The 18,214-nt window shown below is 41.7% G+C and overlaps 1 protein-coding gene across 2 annotated transcripts in view; it reads right to left on the minus strand.

Annotated features, from left to right (window-relative positions):
• Nucleotides 1-599: 599 nt before the first annotated feature.
• RNF144A (ring finger protein 144A) overlaps nt 600-18,214 on the minus strand; it is a 109,082-nt gene continuing 91,467 nt past the window's right edge. Inside the window, exons 7-8 of one of the 2 annotated variants that reach the window (XM_085610747.1) lie at nt 8,775-8,864; nt 600-6,506 (exon numbers count right to left, since the gene is read on the minus strand). In XM_085610747.1, coding sequence (XP_085466873.1) covers nt 6,375-6,506; nt 8,775-8,864 — 222 coding nt within the window. In that variant the 3' untranslated portion in view covers nt 600-6,374. The remainder of the gene's footprint in view (nt 6,507-8,774; nt 8,865-18,214) is intronic. The other variant, XM_085610749.1, reaches the window with a different exon arrangement.

Genomic DNA, 18,214 nt, shown 5'->3' on the forward strand with positions numbered 1-18,214 from the left:
CCCAGAGGTTTGTGAGTTTGCCCATTTACGGGCATTAGAAACCACAAGGGAATCTAATGGTAACTGACCCTTGATATAAGCTGGGTCTGTTGGTGCAGACTTATATTTTTTCATCTACCCTTGGTGTAAGGATTCTTGCGCAAACGGGATCCTTAAAAATGTCATCCGCATGCTTAAGCATACCCTTAAGCATAGGCAGTGTATGAGTGAATCTTCCTCAAGTGACTCCTTATGAAGCTGAACTCCATGATATTCAGCAGCCCTATTTATGAACTCTATGTACCCTACATTATCATCAGGCGGAGAAGGTTTTGCAGTCTGGATCATTATTCGTGTTAGGATCTGTATTATAATCGTCCCATGGATCAGGACTATTGTCGTCTACCGCATCCCCATCCCCGTCATCCTGGTTGTCAGGTGATTGTGGTGGTGGTGAATTTGTGGGTGTTATTAACAAATTTGGGTTAGGTGGGGAATAAGGTGATAGAGGAGGAGGAGAGGTGTTAATCCCAAGATGTTTCCTCTTAAGAGGGATATAGTAAGTGTCCTCTGTTTCTGTTTTGCGTTTCAATGGCAATTTTGCGTGAATGTGTCCAGTTTTGGGATTGATAACCAGTCCTTTTGTTTCGGGTCCGTGCTTGAACGCAGGACGTCGAAACAATGCTCCTTTGACGGAGTCAGAGTGGTTTTTTGTTTCGGTGCTAATATTTTCAGTGCCGGTGTTTTCGGCATTGAAGTGCTCTGATCCACATAAATTTTCGGTTTTGGTAGCAGACAGATTGTCACCGAAACCTGATTTGGTTTCGATGCCGATGGATTCGGCTCGGTGCTCGAATGGGGCTGACTCGGCCCGAGCCGGAAGACTTTAATATCTGTTTTGGTGCTGGGCCCAAAGGCGGGGCGTTGGAAACAGGTTCCCTTCTCAGTGCCGACCTTGTCCTGAATTCAGAGGCGGGAGCGGAGCCTCTTTTTTAGGCAGAGGTAGAGTCTGGGGCAGGGGGGTATTGCTCCTCATGGAACGCTGACCCTGCGGAATGTCTTCATCCATGTCCGATTCGACTTCAGACAGGGAAATGTGCTTGTCATCTTCCACGGCTCCTTGCGCGGTCAGCGTCTTGTTCAGAATCTTCTCGGAAGAGGTCTGGGATGGAGCAGTTATGTTGATGCTGCATTTCGTGACGTCGAGCCAGACAGCCACGGAGCATCTTCTTGGATCGGAAGGACCTACACGCGTCACAGTCTTGTCCGTTGTGCTCCGGGGAGAGACAGAAGTTGTACACTTTGTGCGAGTCGGTGCGCGGGTACTTGGCGTGGCACCGAGGACAGAATTTAAATGGAGTCTATTCCATCGACTGCAAGCTGGCCCGACGCGGCTAGGCCCAAAGGCATCCACAAAGATTCCGATCAAAAGTGTTTTTTGTGTACAATACGATAAGCGGAGAATGGGAAATGTGATTGAATAACAATACCGTTGAGGGTAAGTGGATTGCGCACCAAGGGGAACCCGAGAAACGGTGCCAAACCGGAGCACAGCAATACACATCCAAAGCCGATGGCGGAAAAAACAATCTAACAGTGGAGTCGATGCCCATGTGCACTATCACCGAAAGGAGGAGTCACCTACCTCATGTCTGGAAAGACATCTTCGAAGAAAAACAAAGTGCAAACATACGGACCCAACACCCAAAGCAGGAGTATACAAAGCATGTGATCTACAGCTCACCTGCCTCGAACATATATTTTTTTAAAGACATTACTAAAACAACAGTGCAAGAGAGGATGTTGATATCTATTTTCATTCTTAAAGGCAAACACTAAGGGCATCATTACAATGTCACCGTTACAGTCTCGGGACCGACTGAACTCTGGTCGGCGGTCCCGACACGGCAATTACAATGCGACCGTACATGGTGCGGTCACAAACTCCCATTTCAAAATGGGCGCATCTGTTAATCCCTGCCCAGCGTGGCAGGCTCCTTACAGAGGCCACTGAGGAATGGGGGTCCTGCTAGAGCTCCCAAAGTCGCTTTCCGACAGGCATTTCATGTCAGAAAGCCAGACATGAAAAGCCTGCTGAAAGCAGTCATCATAATCCAGGTGGCGGAAATGCTGCCCATTGGGGATTATGATTATTAAAGGTTTCTGAAAGACCGGCTGGTTTACAGACCGCCTACATCATAATTGGGGGATCGGACTGTAAAACTACCATGTCGGTCGGTAAGCCTCCAACAATTGGTTGGCGGCTTACAGACCAACATCGTAATCGGCCCCTTAGTCACATACATTTATTTACAGCCTATGGAGAATGGTCAAGTAGATGCCATGACAGTCATTTTGTGCAAGTATACAAATTGGGACTCTTGCGGGACCAGGAATAAAAGCTAAGCGAGTGCAGAAAGAGGCATATGGTCATGCCATACACCCAGCAAGTCAAAAGGGGCTTAGAGTGGACAGACAATACTCCAGGAGCAGTTTTGAAAACCAGAATCAGGCAAATTTGAAGCAATATTTAATAGACCTTATATTTTGGGGCCTTCAATGTACTCCTATCATCAGAGTTTATGAGAGAAAACAATTAGCCCATTTAAACAACAAATAATGAAGGCATATCACTCAGAGTCCATCCACAGTGGCCAATTCTTGAAATTTAGCTTTCTAGTTTATCACACACCGGTTAATAGGACAGACCTTTTAAATAAGGAGGCGAAGACTGAGAAATTGCTAGTTCAAATCCTATTTTGGTGTGAATGTGGGAGGAATGGCAAAGTGTCTATCGATTTATACTGTATTTTCACACAATATGAACTGTAATGAGAAACATTTTCTCTGAGAGGGCCCAAGCACCAGCCTACAATTCGGTCAATAAAAATAGGGAGTGTCTCTACTGCTCTGCTTTCTTAAGTAGTATAGGACTGGTATGTCTCCCTTCCCCGATCACAAAAATGAAACATAAAAATCCATAAAGGTGCCTTTTAGCAGGAACATTTTGAATTTGGAATTATGTGTCAGTTTTGTTCTACTCGCCAATGGACAATAGTGTCTAAAAGAGATCTGAAAAAACTGAATTGTTTTGGACAAGGCCAAGGAACATCTGTGAATTACAGAGATTATCACATGGGATATGCATTCTGATGTGTTCTTCTGCCTCTCATTAAACTATCACATAGGTATCTCTAACCAGGTTTTCCTCTTGTGCGAAAAGACGGAAGCTATATCTAGAACACTGGTTTAAATGCATGGCTAGGCCTAACATTAAAATCTTTAGCTCTCCTCTTCAAGTAGGAAACAGGTGCCTGCCAAGTGGTCTGGTTGAAAAGTGTGTGTAGCCTTGAAAAATATGTGATCTTGTGTTAACTTGTAAGAACTCTGAGCTCTGACGGGCACTCTGGATGGCAAACAACAACTGCACAAGCAATATTTTCTTCCAAACTTGCAAAACCCTTTGAGTAGAGAGGGTTGAACAAGGTTTTGATGCTACGCAGAAAGTCTAAGATTAAATCAGGAGCCACTGAAATGAGGTCTGGATTTAGGCAGTAGACCTCCATCCAGTTGGAACCACCCATGAATATATTGCTTAACATAGTATCTGTGAGCTGTTTGACAAATATATGGTACTGCTTGGCTGCCTCAATTGTCAATGTGTTCTTTTTGGACGGACCTTTAAGAGTTCAACATAATACAGTGCAGAGGTAGAGTAACAGAGGGCCAATGTGATGTTAGTGGTGGACAAGTGTAGATCTATTTAGACTAAGTGCTTGAAATAGGTTCTCCCAGCAAGACTGCAGGGCTTCAAATATTTGCACTTATGGTCTATTAATGCCAATTACTGCTGCCTTTTCAAAAGCTTTGAAGACATGGCGTGGCTAATAGAGCATGGGTAACCTGCATCTTTATGTGTATTCACAATAATAACAGCACACCAGGGTCTGGATGTGAAGGGGACATAAGCTATGTGATTTTTTGTTTTGTTTGTATCAGTGCCTACATACTTTCAATGAGGGTGAAGAGAGTCTAAATCTTTCTTCACTCGACTGGTTAGGATCTTCGATGTTTATAATAGTAGATGGACCTGATTGCATATTGCAGAAATTGTTTTACTCAATGATGAGTTCAACCTGACTTTCCAAGTGTTTCTATCAAGTGGAAAAACAACAACCCATCAGCATTTACCAGAAATAATTTAGTCCACAGGTGAGATTGTCCGTTCCTTGAATGCATAAACTGGAACGGAAAAAACATGATTGATGATGAAACCACCACAAACGTCCTTATGTGAAAAAGTCACTCTAAAGTCTCCAAGTCATAAGAGAGAATATTTTGAACAACTACTCTAGTCTGAAATAAAAAAAACCTTATATGCAGACAATTTAAAAACTGTATTACCCGCTGGGGCAAAATTTGTACACTCCGTGAGAAAAAAAAAAAGAACTCTGTAAATAAAAATGTGCAGTATATAAAACTTGACAATACCAATCATGTACTGATCTACTATAGCAGGTGGTCAAAAAACAAAGGGAAATATTGACATGTAATCACCCTTCATATAGGCACAAATAAATATCTCCCATTCAGTCTTGATATTAGTCAGCATAACAGAAACAGGTTATGCGGACGGTTCTGGGTGTTCTGGAGGAGGTGGTTGGTTTAAATACCCCCACCCTGCTGTCCCTATGGCAAAGAAAATTCCTGAAGTGTATTACTCTACAGACTTAGATTTCATCTCTAAACCAGATACCAAGTACATGTGTTTGTCATCTGTGGTTAATTGTGAGTGGAATCAATGATTGCAGCATTAAGTTTCTCAAGCCTGAAAAAAGCAGCACAACCGCCACAAGGTTAACGCCTGCCTAAAAGAATAAAACCATTCAAAGTGCAAGGAATCTCCAATATTTATGTATGCAACAGTAACATTTCTAATAAGTTTGGTGCCTCTTATTCTACCTAGTTAACAAGTAACTTATTTGCACCCATGGCCAGTGACGTAGCTAAATAGATCTCTGCAGCTACATCCTGCACCATCTTAGGTCGTGATCAAATCTCAGTTTCCGTGATGACGAAAGACTGAGTTGGAAGGGCAGTATTATAAAGCTAATTTACAAAAAGGGCCCAGTTAATCTGCCATAAAGCAATAGCCCGCTAGCCCTCCTTGATGCAAACAAATGAACTATTTGAAGTTCGCTATCAGGAAACTGTCTCCAGGATAGAAGGACTCATGCACTGTGGCATCCCCCTGAACATTCTTTCAATAAAAGATAAAATCAATGGTTTTATGGGAGAAAATACCACCTTTACTGTGCATTCCCAGAAAACCGATTATGATATAATTATCAGATCTTGTTTACATGGAAAACAAACAGCCTTTTCCCTGAACAGTAGACCAAGAGCCTGTTTTTAAGTTGGTTGGTAATAGAAAATCCAAGGTGTTCTGTAAGAGGAGGTTGGTTTTAATGCCTCCCCTCTGCTATCCCTATAGTTAAGAACATTTCTGGTGAGTGGTTTCTCCAGATTTAGATTTAATCTCTAAATCAGACATCCCGTCTAACTGCATATGGAATCAATTATTACATCATAAGGTTCTCAAGTCAGAAAAAAACAGCACAAACCCTGCAAGGTTAATGTCTGCCTAAGAGAATAAAACAATGTAAAGTGCAAGGAAGCTTACGAAGTCCACAATGATGGTAGCCAACAGGGAACGGCTAATGGAATGTAGCCAAACTGGGGATGTTGGTGTGCCACTGTGCCAAATGTTTCTTTTATGCACAGTACTTCGCTGAGAACTTATTTGGTTTAACAGCTTGTGGCAGGCTTCACAATCACTGGGCAATTCTTGCACTGGGTGGAAATGCATTACATAGATGTCACAATCGCCTACATTAACAACTGAAGTTAATGAATCAAATATGTTGATCAGTAATTGACAAGAAATGCATGAGCTTAAAAATGCGTAAATTAAAAAGTAGGTGTAAAAAGAGCCCTTAGTGATGTTTACACCAAAATTAAAAAGTAAACTGATGTTTGAAAAAACATCATTTGATCTTATATGATTCAAAGTTTTTATAGGTATCTTGGATGTTAACAGCACATTTTCAAGTTCGTTTCAATAAATGAATTCTTCCTAATCTTTTAACTTCCATCTGGCATGCCACTTCATAACATGCTATGGTGTCTTCCTTGGGTGAAGTTTGAATTTTGAAATTCTTCTGACCTGGGTTTCTGCAGCACTTGTCATAAGAGTTTGCAGAATTACAGCGCAGCTGTGTCACTTTAAAGCCTGATAATGCAAAGTCTGATAGGCACAATGCAAGAATTAGAGTGAAAATATAGGACAGACTATGGAGTGCAAGATGTAGTGAAAACCCCCATTTTATCTTCAACTAAGAGGGCAAGGGGTCGTCGTCTCCTTTACTACATTTGCATTTGCAGCACAGCACAAATGGGGTTGCAAGTAAAAGAAAAGGCGATGCTACTAAAAGCAGTAGACCAAATCCAGCGAAAATTCCCACTACCTAGAATAAAGAAAAAATAAAGAAGAATGATTAACTATAAAGAGAATTAAAACATTCCTTACTAACACAATTTACCAGTAAAGGATAATTCTTGTTTACAGTGGATTAATATTAAATCAACATTTAGAGTGCTGAAGAAATACTATATTCTATCTCCAGCAGGCACCTGTTTATAGATGTATCACATGTCAAAAGATTGCTTTCTCTTGCCTACATTATCCTTAATGGAAAAGGTTGAAAATCCATCAGAAAACAGGGTACAATTCTAACAGTTTTCGACAGCCATCGGAAGCATGTCGACCAACTGAAATCTTTTTAAATTTCTGAATTTGTTTCCACAGAGAGCTATGACCATCTGCAGCCAAGGCTGTGGAGCAGTTCTCCGATTCATCCTGCTCGCACACTCCACTGCAGTGAGAAAAGCCTTCTGACCAATCCGAGTTGGAGTTCTTGAGATGCTTGCTAGAAAAAGAATTGAGATTTATCCAACTGAGCATCCTTTCCATTACAAAGGTAGCCTGGTTTACTTGGCCTAGCCTGGATGGCTATCTGACCATGAGCCCGTCTGAGTACGTTTTCCAGTCGCTGAGGTCCTGCTACAAATTATTTAACTATATTTCCCATAGACATACACGGAGTTCATTCCATAGGAGCAAATGTTAAAGGTTGCTCCTTCTGAAAGCATAAGAATAATTAAAAGCACCTTTTAAGAAAGGAGAGGCCAGGCAGCAAACTGCAGCAGCTAGGTCATCAAAAATAAATAAGTAGCTTGAGTAAAAGGAAGGAGTGAGGGGTAGTCAATGTGGAGGAAAGGGGGAGCCAGCAGCAACAGGGAGCAGGGGAATTGAGGGAGCAATAGCGGGGCATGTGGTGAGAGTTGGGTACGAGGAAAGTCAGAGTTGGAAAAAAAACTGAATGAGATGTATGAGATGCAACCAATAAGCTGGGTGTTTGGGAAGAAGGTAGCTGGACCTGGAGCAGGGATTTGAAGGAAGAAGCACCGCATCAGGAAGAGAGCAAGAAAACACATGCACTCTCATGGAGAAAAAGATGCAGAAAAAGATGAAGGTAGTTTCCTGAATGTGAGAAGTGAAAGCATAGTGAATGTGATCCAATGAAAAGGATGGCAATAGAACTATGCTCCAGCAGAGTGACAAGAACGGGAATGAAAGCCATTGAATAAAAAGCAATCAAAAGACAGTAACAAGAAACCCAATCTGCAGTAAGCAGACTCAAATCCCACTATAAGTATTATTAGAACATTGGAATGTGGAGCTCTCCATTGCAGACAATGGAGTGCTCCGAGCTTCTACGGGCCGGTAAAGGCCCGCAGTGCAACATTCCAATGTTGTTTGAACAAAGGCCTCTCGGAGCCCGCGGAGACTTCAATCCCCTCGGCTCCGAGAGGCCTTTGTTTAATTTGTTAGAACATTCTGCCCTCTAGTGGCAGAATGTTCTAACAGACTTATAGCCCTTCGTAGCTGGGCTATACCGGCTATTAAAGTCCCGCTCCCTTGTTAAAGGCCCGAGCTGAAGCTGGACCGGGCCTTTAATAGCCGGTATAGCCCGCTACGGCGGGCTATAAGGCTATAGTACTGTCAACAACAGACAGTGTAAAGTAGGCAAAACCTAAAAAGTAGCAGTGAAAGGATACAGATCATCCAAGCAAAAGGAGGATAACAAAGGAATGCTCCGTGGCGGCACAAAAAGAATAGGGAGAGAAGCCACTGAATCAGGAGCATGGAACTGTGAGACATTAAAGCCATCCAATCATGAGCAAGGGTTGACCCACATACCCCTTCTATGTATTAACTAGGTGACAATTCTGTATCCGAAACCAAAACAAGCAGGGATATAAATCACTGCATAAAATTACTTTTTAAAAATGTTTTGGTACAGGAGTCACGCACAGGTCTAAAGAGTGGGCTTTGGCACCCTTGCGGTATAGACATTTGATTAATTCCCCTCTGATGGCAAAGGATCCAGGCTAGATGACACCTTTTAGCTGGTGGTGCCATATGTGGCAGATTAGAAATGTCTCATGCAGTACAAGCCATCTTAGGTAACTACAGACAACCACATAAAAACGTCTGCAATTAAGAATGATGTTTACATTCTATAAACGTAATTAAAAAAAATCCCATGATGATACCCTGAAACGAAATACTATAAAAGAAACAAAATCAATTTACAAACCACTCTAAACACTTCCAATCCTTTAGCACTGGTCATTAGCATATTTGGTTTGAGAACACAGACAGAGCTTACCTGCGTCCTGTGCCAGATGACAGAAGCCCGAGAGTGGCCTAATTTATTTCGACATGGACCTTTGTCATAATGTATTAGAAGGAAATCATCCTACAAAACATTTAAAAACATACATACATTAGAAATTCATGAAAAATCGAGTGATCATTTGTCTGCGACGAAAGAAGCTGAAACTACAAAAAAAACAAAACAACAGAATAAACAATACTGCGGGAGCCGCACTCAGTTGCCTAGTCAATAAAAGTCATGCAACATCAGGATGTTTCTGCTCAGAAAGGCATGGCATACTTCTCTATTGTTTATTGTGTTCTTCTAATGCCACGTGTTGTTCGGTTTAATTATGAAGAGAAAAGAATGCTCTTTTGTTCATAAATGCCATGCATGTTACCTGTATATTTTTCTTACTGCTACTCCTTTTTAGGTCTCGCCTAGCGTTGCAGCACATGCGCTGCTCGCTTTGTGAGGCATGCAGTATATGCTATAGCGTGGAAGCTCCGTGTAAGCTCCACCCACTCTCCACCCATCTTTTGTATTGGCTTAGGTCCTAAATACAGCCTTCCCATTGGTTATAGGCTTGTTAGTCCCTCCACTTGATGACCATGTCGTCATTTGTGTCCTTCCATGACTATCGGCCCCTTTACTGTAAACACTATGGGGCAGATTCACAGAACTAATCTGAGACAAAATCCTAAACTTATTACTTTGGGTATTCACAGAAGGCATTTAGTAGTAGTAAAGTTAGGACTCCTAACTTTTCTACTACTAAATGCCTTTTGTGAATACCGAAAGTCATAAAGTTAAGATTTTGACCAAAAGTAGTACGTTTAGGATTGTATCTCAGATTAGTTCTGTGAATCGGCCCCTATTTGGTTTCCATGCCTCCCCCGTCCCCTCCTGCAGTCCATGATTCTGGGGACACCACCACCACCCCGGCACTCCCGTTCGTGCCTCTTTGCCCACCTGTACTCCCTCTTAAAATGCAATAGGACTCGCTTAAATGCGAGTTCTATTGCATTGCAAATGCTTGTTTTTAAAGTAGTGCAAAGTAGTGCGCAGACATTTTGCATGCATGCCAAAAGTCAGGCAGCAGTTGCCTGGTTGTGGGCAGGGCTCAATCTAGAAACAGGACATCAAACAGAAGCCAGGCGTGGCTGCACCTGGTTATAGGTAGGGCACATTTTCGTGAGAAGGATTGACCGGCGGGGGCTCTGCTTCAAGTCCAGCCGCCGGAGGCGTGGTACAGGCCCAGAAACTTCATGGGCACCTTACTCGTATTTAGCATTATAAAAGAAAAAGAGGCATGCTGTTCAGTTGGATATTCCAGGTCATAATAAATTAGATGAGAGCACATTTAAAAATGTCCGTCATATTTGCATTGCTACTCTTAACAATTTAGTCTGTCTTTTGTGGCTTTAACTCTGTGTCTGCCGGTTTCCGGGGAACGTATGGGTAGCCTCTGGACTGCAGAGGGAGGGAAGTTTAGGCTAAAATGTGGAGTATGAGTGGGGCCTGGAGCGGAGTGCAGTCGAATTACCCGGGCTGTACCGCACCCGCTTTGGAAATCAAGAGCAGAAGGAACTACAACACCACCAAAAAGAGGACAGGTAAGAAGACAGAACTGACCACGGTCCTCCTGAACTTTTTTCTCAAAGTGGAATGCAAACTATATTCTAGCAGATCCAGGAACACAACAGCTCTTGCTGTTCGAGAGTAGCACACTGCCTGCTGTTATAGTGGCAGGGAACTATGTCCTGAGCTGTAACAACATCCACAGAGACCTTTGCAGCCCAGAGAACTGGCATTCAGACCTCTGAAATTTCCCAGCAACATGCATCGGGGACAAACGCACAACTTGAACGGACTAAATATCCCTTCCTGTATTTCACAGTGAACAGTACACCCACTGCCCTAGATGCACAGACGTACTGTCCACCGTATGCCTTAGCAATCAGAGTATCGCACTGTGTATTGTATTAAAATTTGATTGCATTTACATAGTTTTCACTTCTCTTGACAAAGCCTTAAAGCGATTTACATCGGATAACACGCTATTTCAGAATCCAAAGCTAGAGGTTAGTCCAGAGGTATTGTGCTTTCAACCATTGCGCTGAATGCAATGAAACCAATAATAGAGAAGAATGCAGAACAGCATGTAATTTGAAGCTTGCTGCACTCACAGTGAGGAGTGCAGACAATGGAGGGTAAGGAGTCAGTCCAGAGAAACAAACAAAGAGGAACAATCAGTAGTAAAGGTCCTTTTTTCATGCAGGGGTTTAAGAACATAGTGGGATGAGACTTTTAAGATAATGTGCAATCTATGGCTGTAAAACTGTTGCAAGAAACATTATTGCATGTGATGTACCGGGTTGTATTGTAACGTGCACAGTGTTTGCCGCCCCATGAGGTTCTCAAACACCTTTCCATGTGTACAGCACGTCACACCAACTTACGCAAAATTATGTAGACACGTCTGTCTGTCAACAAAAACTTACAATATAAACCTGCACAAAGCAGCTACTTGGACATGGAAGGGAAAGAATGAAAACACAATTGTGCTTGGTTCACTCTCAGTCTTCAGTATTTACTCCTCCCACAAATCCTGGGCCTCTCGTTGTAAGATGCGTGGCCACAATAACACTAGTGCTTGTTGCTACTATCTTTTAAAGCACGCTTAGTATATGTCTTTCTTTTAATGCTTTTGATGTATTTATGTGGCTTTTATGTTTTTTTATCTTTTAGGATTATAATACATAATCAAATAAAGATTTATTACTACTTATATGGACTCTTCTATAAACTCTGTCCTTCAGGATTTGTCTGTCAAGTGCACTTAGGGTCAGTTCCAGTGGCCTAATGCTAAATAATGGCTGCCCCCCTGCAGAATATGAAGAGGGACACTTAGTCTCCTGTAATTTACTGATACGACTTGGCCTTGAGCTTAATTGGCCCCCCTAAAGGGTGGAGGTGGCTCCTGAAAATCTGTCCTCCCCCCTCCACCGCAAGGGCTGCAGGGACTTGTTTCACATCCCTCGTCAGCTCATGGTTTCAGTCTTGAGACAGTATAGAGATCTGACTGCACACAGCAGCATTTTTTTAGTCTTAACTAGGTCTGATCTAGGGATACCTCTGCCGTTCAGCGGAAAGGCACCGTGAATGAAATAAAACTTCTAATTTGTAAGCCCAAACCAACCTTTTCTTAACCACACAATTCTTCTGGCTTTGAGCCTATCAATCTGTTCTCCTGCAGGTAGGCATTGAAGTCCTGTCCTGAAGGAGCTATCCTATCCAACTTCCGTAACCTGCACTGTAACACAGTCCGTGGACGCATTTATTCGACCTCTTTAGTCTTGGTGGCCGTTAATAACCAAAACATGCGTTTCATCCCTATAACATTCCAGACTGGGTGTAATAACTTAGGTTACTCTGGTTTTGCCCGTTAGCTGAAATCTGATGTCCATAGTCTGACCTACAAGTGGTAATAAATGTAATTGTATGTTTCTTTGCCGTACAAGGACTAAATTTACTGATCCAACTGGGTATGCTCTCAAACTTTGTTCTGCTGTTGCAGTCTTTGCAAACTCTTGTACTGTTGATTTCTTTCTTCTCCTTCTTAGTACCCAGGAGAATATGCTGCATAGCTAAAAACATAAGTTCCCAAAAGCAAGACCGGTTGCATTGCAAATGCTTGTTTTAACACGCCAGAACTAAGTAGCGCTATATTGAAAACATGCTTTATGATTCTTGCATTTGGTATAGCAGGAGTGCATATACTTTATGTTTGGAGAAATTTTACAAACTGCTGAAAAGTATGTGAAAGCATATAGTCTATGCTTGAACAAACAGAAAGTAGCATTTCTGATTGTGGTATCTGGAACTGAAGAATAAGTTACTTACCTTGGGAAACGCATTATCTGGCAGAGATAGGATCCCGCAGCAGATTCCTTACCTATGAATTCTTTGAATTATCCCAGGCGCCAGACTGAATCTGGATTTTTTTTTTTTGTTTTTATAACAGCAGTACGTGCGTCGATAGAGGGCGTCATGCGACTTCTTACTGACACCGTCCACCAGATGTGACACAACAGAGTCCATATAAGCCCTCCCCTGATGCGCTCACGTCAATTTCTTTTGGGACTATTTTCCATGCAAAAAAACGCATAGTCACTCATGGAAATTGCTTATGGAAACAGTGTGCCCAAAAAGAATCTTCTTTTGATAAAATGTTTTTTAAAAATGTTATTTATTTATTTAAATAAAACCTAATGAAAGGCACAAGAGTGCTCAGAAAGGGATCTGGTAGACAAAAGAATCAACCAGTTCGCAGAGTGGGGAGGATGGATGGGTCGGTAAGGAATCTGCGGCTAGATCCTGTATCTACCATATATAGTGTTACCAAAATTAAGTAACCTATTCGTCTGATAGAGACATCTAGCAACAGATTCATTACCTTTGAATTAGATACCCAAGCAATACCATCTCTGGAGGAGGATGTGCAAACTGATCCCACTAAATATCTCCGAGTAGGACTAGCTGGCCTATTATAAGAGAGAGTGACTGGCTGTCAGGAAGGTAGGTGAGGAAAACCTTACGGAGCCGAAGTCCGAAACTATGGAAAAACATGAAAATACACCATGGCAAAAGAATGAAGAGGTGCTGGAAAGAACACTTCATATAATCATAATACTACAGAGTTCCTCCAATGGTAGCCGGACTATTAGTGGACAGGGCTGAAGGCCAAGGACAATAGCCAATACCAATGAGCCAAAGCTTTGTGCCGTAGAATCATGTGATGTAGAGAGCACCAATCAATGCTTTAAGAAAAGAAGTGGGAACAATAATAACAATATGAGCATAAACCACTTGTGGTTTGACCCCTCTTGGACTATTCAACATAGAACCCACAGAGTAAGAAGGATTAGCAACAGCAAAGCAACAAACAAGTGAAGGTCCCTCCAGGACATGTGGAAAAGCACAGCAACATAAGCAAAAATGCACTCCCTCCTAGAAAGGTAGCATAACATGACTGTTTATAGAGACACCTATACAAAGGATGTATAAAAAAAATATATATAAAAGGCATATATATATACATATATATCCAAAAACAGCCTCAGAGCAAAGGAGCCCTTGACCCTACAGGGCGGCCTCGGAACAACGGGCACGGAGCAGCGCGTCCACTTGACATCCCTCAAGAAAACACATGAGGCCCAATACCGGAATAGGAGTGTTTTAATCACAGGTTTAGCAGCGCAAAGGCATCTCCATTCCCTTACGCGTTTCGGCGTCTTACTGCCTTATTCACAGGTGGAGACAATAATTTGCATATAGCTTACGTGCGCGCTTTAAAGTTTCAAAATCGCGTGACAATCCTTTTAAAATACAGTCCCCATGATGCATTGCACTGATTGTCTTAGTTTACATGGAATCTTAATAGATAATATTTCTCTTTCAAATATCCATTCTTATTCAGTGCATTTTCAATAATAGTGGGTTTCATTACTCACGCCGTCACATTGATATCTCATGGCTTGATGCTATTATTTCAGGTGTGCCTGCGATAATGCCCCAGCACGATCAGAATGAGAGGTATCCCCCCTCTCTCTGAATCCCTTCCTGCAGCCACTGTATTTTCGTTAAAATAACTTCGTTGGCTAGGATTGCAATGGCGAGTGAGTCATGATCCAGATTAGTTATCCAAAAACAGCCTACGAGCAAAGGAGCCCTTGACCCTACAGGGCGGCCTCGGAACAACTGGGCACGGAGCAGCCCGTCCATTTGACATCCATCAAGAAAACACATGAGGCCCAATACCGGAATAGGAGCGTTTTAATCAAAGGTTTAGCAGCGCAAAGGCATCTCCATTCCGTTACGCGTATATATTACCTACTGGCGGTCGCCAGTAGGTAGTTATAGTTAGGACCTATTTTCCGTAGGAAATCTGCAATATTCTATTTGGAATAACTTTGGCACTTGTTGACGAATCTTCAGGAAATTTTCAAAGCTTTTGGCCAGCTCTGGTCCGCTCCCATCCTGAAAGTGATTCGTGTAGCGGGGGATGAGATAAAAAGGGGGTCCCAAAACGTGTTTTCCCCATGCAATTTCCCACAGGACCTTTAGCCGCAGCTACAGCCCGACCTGCTAAACGGAATTACACCAAATTTGGCAGAAAGGTAGACCTTGGTTCAGAGTCGTGCCTTTTGCTTAAATGGTGTAAATCCGTTCAGTAGTTCCTGAGAAAATCAAAATCAAATATATATCTGGGCGGAGCATAACCACACATCTCATCGTGAGATCTGATTGGCTGTCAGCACTTCATCCAAGAAGTATTGGCAGCCATCTTGGGACCAATATACATGATAGCACCTCATTAAAAAGCATTGCAGTTAATAGAAGGTTTTAAGACTTTAGTTACATTATAAATCATTTGTTGATGGTACCATACTCATTTTTAGGTCTCGCCTGACCCAGCGCATGCGCTGGTCTGGCGAGACTTATTGAAAGGGCTCCAAAAAGTGCTACCAGGCCAGACTAGGGCTACAGTGCATGTGCGCGGGCGCGCGCGCCACTTTTACCGCGATTACTTTCACTTTAGCGACCGCACGGCCGCTTTGATGTTTGATCGCGATCACTTTCACTTTTGCGTTTGATCGCGATCACTTTCACGGCCGCTTGGCATAGCCAATAGGTCTCGCTTTTGGGACCTTATAAGTGTTTAGTTATGCAACTGTTACATGGCTAAACACTTATAAGGTCCCAAAGGCGAGACCTATTGGATATGCCAATGCTTGTTGGAATTGTGGTGTGTTCTAAGGTGATTTTACCATGTGAAAAAGCCTTCTGCTGTGATATAATTAATCATGTTTGAGAGAAAATATTTTCTCATGCTTTTCCCACAGAGGTTTGGAAGGTGATCTATAAGCTAAACTGAGAGCATATTTTCTGTAAATTCACATTATCTTTTTCTCAGTCATGTGAGAATGAAGTCTGACATTCTCAGTAAAACATGTACATCCAACAAGGGCAGAGACTGTCAGTTGATTCCTTTGTGTTCTACTGAAGCTTCCCAGAGTGTTATAAAGAACAACTAGAGCGCTAACAGCCCTACTTATGACAAACGTATTGCACACCTGAAGCCATCTTGATTGGAATAAAGTGGTAACTCTTAAAACATTTATTTTAAAAAGGAACAGAATTAGGGGGTTCATTTTGCCATAGAAAGTATGATTAGTGCTGCAGAAAGAAAAATTAGGGCACATGTTGACTTCTCAAATCCTCTTCTATTTCATAAAACAATTCTGACATGCAGAGTGAAACATGCAGTTTGAATACCAGCAGCAGACTTTCCTGGTGAGCAGTAGCTTTACTACAGTGATCTAATGAGCAACTAGAGTGCGAACATTCAGAATTTATGGCAAATGTGTGAATACCTTCTTGATGGAATCAAAGTAAAAAACTGAAAGCATTTCCTACTGAGGAGACTGCAGTAAATGAGGAAATTAGGAAACTTCATAACAAATAAATCTCCCAAGATGGCCACCAGATACAAAAGATCCCAAATGCAGCACAAATATCACCTAGATGTAGCCCACATGTAGCCCAATGACAGAAGTGTGCAAAACACTTATTTCTTGTGTTTTTGCAGTTTTATATAGTGCAGACTTGTCAGGTATTGGAGGGCTTTACATGAGCATTGGTTACATCACACAAGATCAAATTCATTTTGGTTGTAGACATGGGGAGATTAAGTGATTTGACCAGAATCACAGAATGTTGAGCTGAAGCAGAAACTCCAACCTGGTTCCCCAGTTGCAAAGTTTGCAGCTCTGGAAGTAACACCACATCCTCTCTCCTAAGTGCAACATTCAATCAAGTGGTCAACTGGATAAAAAAACAAATATAACAAATATTTAAAAGTGCTTTGTCGCTATTTGAAAACTCAGAAAATATGTCCTCATTTTAGTTATTTAGAGCACTAACCATAATTTTGATGCAAATAAGACCCTCTCATATATGTAATTTCTATAGGTGTGTGCTTTTTTACTTTTGCCAATGTCTGTTATAATGGTGAGAGCCCGGCAGCTCTCACACCAATAAAGTTTTACAAAAACCATGCCAAAACAAGTCACATATTGACAAAACTAAAACGCTGACCACCAATTTCAGACCTACTGGCTATGCCAATGCTTGTTTATTTTGTTTCCAATAATCTTATTGAAACTGGTTACACTGATTTTCCATTATGAATATTTTTGGGGAAATACTAGAATGCATCAACACGTTAATAAATGATGCTGCAAAGAAATGGTACCTGAAATTTTACAGTAGTTTAGTGAAATGTTTTTTTTTTCCTGTTTTCATTTTTTTTAACGAACATTTTATATGGAAAGCAAAGAACCATCAATCTTGCTTTCAAGCTTCTGCAAATATTTGCATCAAATCAGAGAGCATTATACATAGCCTCATATTGCTAAACTTTGAAAACGTGTGTACACATTTTTATACTGGAACCACTGTCAGTAGTGCAGTCAGAGCTTACAACATTTATTTAGAGCGCGTTACCTAATAATAAAGGCTTTCCATTAAGGAGTCATAAATACAAGTTTGAACAGCATTAACATATGTACAAAAATATTACCTTAACTGCACACAGTGCCCAATCTGATCCATAATGTGCACACTGGCTGCCAAAGGGTCTGTGCTGTAGGGGGTTGGGCCTACTTGTCCCAAGGACAAAATACACATGAAAACGTGTTGCCCTTGACCCAAACAATATGTCCTGGGCATTGGGCAATAGGAATTCCACATCTCTATGAATACTACCGGTGCTGAAGAGAGCCAGGAAAAGATGAAGGTAACATTTGAAAACAGCGAGGTAAAAATAGGAACTGAAATAAAGCTCAAACAACATCAGTACCATGCCAAAGCTAGACGGACTCAGCCCCATGCTCTCCCTAACCATGCAAAAGAGCTGGAAAAGAGAAAGTGGAAGTAGAAAGCAGGTTACACAAGGGAACAGCTAAAAAGACATTGGCTCCTTGCCGAAAGTTGACTGACTCGGCCCCATGCTCTCGCCAAACGTGCAAGAGAGCTGTGATATGATGAAAGTGACATTTAAAAGCAATGAGGGTTATCAAAGGGCACAGTGAGATACAATTTGAGCTGCAATAACACTAAAGCTAACTCACAAAGGGTTGTCAGTAATGCAGGACGCACATTGTAAGACAAGCTTATTTTACATTTTTTTTTTTTTTGAGTTTAGCGCTGTGTTTTCGCAGATGTATCACATCATAATAATCTGCTTCGGGTGCAAATGACATTCCCAGACAAACTACACAGAAAAGTAAACAAAAGGCATACATTGAAAAACAAACAATCAGAAAGAATTTGTTTATGTGTCCCGTGAATGCATGTAAACAATCTGTACATCAACACAGTCCATA

Source organism: Triturus cristatus, chromosome 6 (genome assembly GCF_964204655.1).
Source record: "Triturus cristatus chromosome 6, aTriCri1.1, whole genome shotgun sequence".
NCBI lineage: Eukaryota > Metazoa > Chordata > Amphibia > Caudata > Salamandridae > Triturus > Triturus cristatus.